Below are 2,915 nucleotides of genomic sequence, written 5' to 3'. Positions count from 1 at the left end.
AGTGAGTGAGTGGGTATGCTAAATACACGCGCGTTTGTCCAGAGAAAAGATAAAATCAACGCGAACGGAAATTTAGGTTTATAGAAATGAGATCTGCTCTTTGGTGGAAATATAGATCTCTTTGGTTGTGGGAGAGACCAGAAAAATTATTTATCTAATCCCTGCTTCCCATAAGCAGCCCCTTGCCGCTCTCCAGCTCTCTCACCGCAGATGTGATGACATCTGGGCTGTTATTATCACCCCGGGCAAGAGCTGCGTCCCTGGGGACTCAGGCACCTGAACTTGGTCCCCGGGGAGGCCCTTAATCTGCTTGCCACCAAAGGGCCATATAATAGGTTGAGTAATTGATTTATTCTTCTTAGGTTTTGATTTTACAATAATAAAAATAAATACTGTGCAAGGCGGACCAGAGCTTGGGCCTCATTCTTTAAATTGGTTTGAATTAATACTTTAATCATCTTTTTCTATAAAATTACTTGATCCGTCTCCTACTGAAGAATACATATACAAGTAGAGATTAAAGAGGAAGAAGACAAAACGATGGAAGGGAAAATGAAGTTCTCTTTTGGACATTTTATTCCCTTTTCTCTGAAGCTATTTCCTTCTCCTAGAGTTTCCAAGATAAAGTGTGTGTGTGTGTGTGTGTGTGTGTGTGTATGTGTGTGCGTGCGCGCACATTGAGGAGAGGAAAAGATCCCAACTACAGCCTGTTAACTATTTTTCCTTTTGTTTACTAGAAGCCTCAGATCATGCAGAGCTCGTTTGAAATGTGGGTTTGTACACAGTTAAAGGAGACAAACAATAAGAGAAATGAACAATTTCAACAGCCATTCCCGAGTAGAAAGCACACGCTCCTTGTGGCTCCTAAGTGGCTGTCACTGTCGGTGCCTGACACAGTTATAATCACAAAAACAACAACAACAACAAGGTATGCGGAGGAAATTAAATTATATGGAAATCAATAGCGCCTGACTGCTTCAAACAAATGTCTGTCATCACGATTATTCTTCAAGAATCTATTTATAAACCTTGAAAGAAACAGGTTCTTGCAGCAAAAGACAGCATCTTCTGCATTTCTATGTTGTTATTTATACTGTATACAGAAGAATGCGCGGGCATAATTTAACATACAAATGCCCAGCTGTATACATTATATAACAGCTTGTTAGACATCCTGGAGAGGCGGTGTGCCTAAGTAATGCGCATATATTCAGGGCTTGCGCTGGGGCGGGGGTTGGGAAGAGGGGAAACCTCAGAGCTTCAAGCGAACAGCTTGTCTTCCTCTCCTTAAAAGATGCCTACACTCAGACAATAGCTGGCTCTTTGATCTTTCCAGACCCGCAGTGGGAAAGGTGAGGCGTACAGTGCGCATGCCCGGGCAGCTACAGGTGCATCACCTGCGCTGTCCTTGCTGGTGGTCACTATAAGAGCTGCTCCCACGCGCCGGTCCCTGCCTGGTAAGCGCGCGCGCGCGCGCGCGCAGACGCACGGCGCCGCTGAGAGGGAGAGCGCGCGTCAGACAGACGAAGACAGCTGATGCCTGTCAGCGCGGCGGGGCCGCGAGCTCTCGCGAGAGCTCCCCGGGCCGGCCGCGAGAAGTGGGGCTCAGGTGTTAGAGGAGTGCATCCCGTCCGCGCGCGGGGCTAGAGCTCTTGGAGAAGTGGGATCGCGAGGCCGGCGCGCCGCGCTCTGCGCGGTCAAAGGGAGCGCGGGGCGGCAGCGGCGGCAGCAGGAGCAGCAGCAGTCCCCCACGCGACCGCCGCCTCCGCGCCGCCAGCCGCCGCGGCTCAGCCTCCAAAGGGAGGCCAGGATAGCCGGCGTGCGCACTTTCCCGCGGACTTTCGGACTGTTTGTGGATTTATATGCCAAGCCATCAAGATGATGTCCATGAACAGCAAGCAGCCTCACTTTGCCATGCATCCTACCCTCCCTGAGCACAAGTACCCGTCGCTGCACTCCAGCTCCGAGGCCATCCGGCGGGCCTGCCTGCCCACGCCGCCGGTAAGCGCCCCACGCCCGCGGTCCCGGCCCGCGCACCCGCCCCCTCCCCGTATCGGAGACGCTGCATGTTGGGTGCTGGTGTGCGCAGAGGTCCCGGTGCGGGGATTCGAGGGCAGGAATTTTTAGAGGAATCCCGCTGCTTGGCACGTTTTGTGCAGCGGCGCTAATGTCGTGTTCCTGTAGCCCCTGCCTCCGTGTCAGGCGTCTGCGATCCGAGTGGGGAGCGCTGGGGCCGTGACTCTCGACTTTCCTCCACTTTCTCTGTTAATTCAGTGCCTCGAAGGGCGATCTCTGCGTGTTCGGGTGCGCGACACGGGTCCCCAGCTGCGAGTTACATCTCCAATTCTTCTTTCCCCCCTCTTTTTTCGTCTCCCTCACCCATTCCCGGAATGTGTTCCTGTGTTCCCTTCTCCCCACATCTGTCTTCCTCCCCACTCCCGACCCTTCTTGTTTGTACCCCTTTCTCATCCCCAATGTGTCCCCCATTCCGTCTTTCCCCTTCTCCGCTACCCCCACCCTGCTGTTTTGGTTGCTTTGTGTTTGTCCTTTGCTTGTTGTGCTTTCTGGCTTGTGTGTGGTTTTGTTTTGTTTTGTGTTTTGCTTTTTTGGTTTTGTGGTTTTTTTGGTTTGGTTTGTGTCGCCTGCAGCTGCAGAGCAACCTCTTCGCCAGCCTAGACGAAACGCTGCTGGCGCGGGCCGAGGCGCTGGCGGCCGTGGACATCGCCGTGTCCCAGGGCAAGAGCCACCCGTTCAAGCCGGACGCCACGTACCACACGATGAACAGCGTGCCATGCACGTCCACGTCGACCGTGCCGCTGGCGCACCACCACCACCACCACCATCATCATCAGGCGCTCGAGCCGGGCGACCTGCTGGACCACATCTCGTCGCCCTCGCTCGCGCTTATGGCTGGC

General features: G+C 53.6%; 1 protein-coding gene across 1 annotated transcript in view; it reads left to right on the top strand.

The window, feature by feature from the left end:
- The first annotated feature begins 1,605 nt into the window (after positions 1–1,605).
- Positions 1,606–2,915, top strand: part of POU4F1 (POU class 4 homeobox 1) — a 2,680-nt gene continuing 1,370 nt past the window's right edge. The window contains exons 1-2 of the mRNA XM_025048189.1: positions 1,606–2,001; positions 2,649–2,913. Coding sequence (XP_024903957.1) covers positions 1,879–2,001; positions 2,649–2,913 — 388 coding nt within the window. The 5' untranslated portion in view covers positions 1,606–1,878. The remainder of the gene's footprint in view (positions 2,002–2,648; positions 2,914–2,915) is intronic.

Source organism: Pteropus alecto, unplaced genomic scaffold (genome assembly GCF_000325575.1).
Source record: "Pteropus alecto unplaced genomic scaffold, ASM32557v1 scaffold72, whole genome shotgun sequence".
In the NCBI taxonomy this organism is placed as follows: Eukaryota; Metazoa; Chordata; class Mammalia; order Chiroptera; family Pteropodidae; genus Pteropus; species Pteropus alecto.
This window is presented reverse-complemented; position numbering and strand designations above follow the sequence as displayed.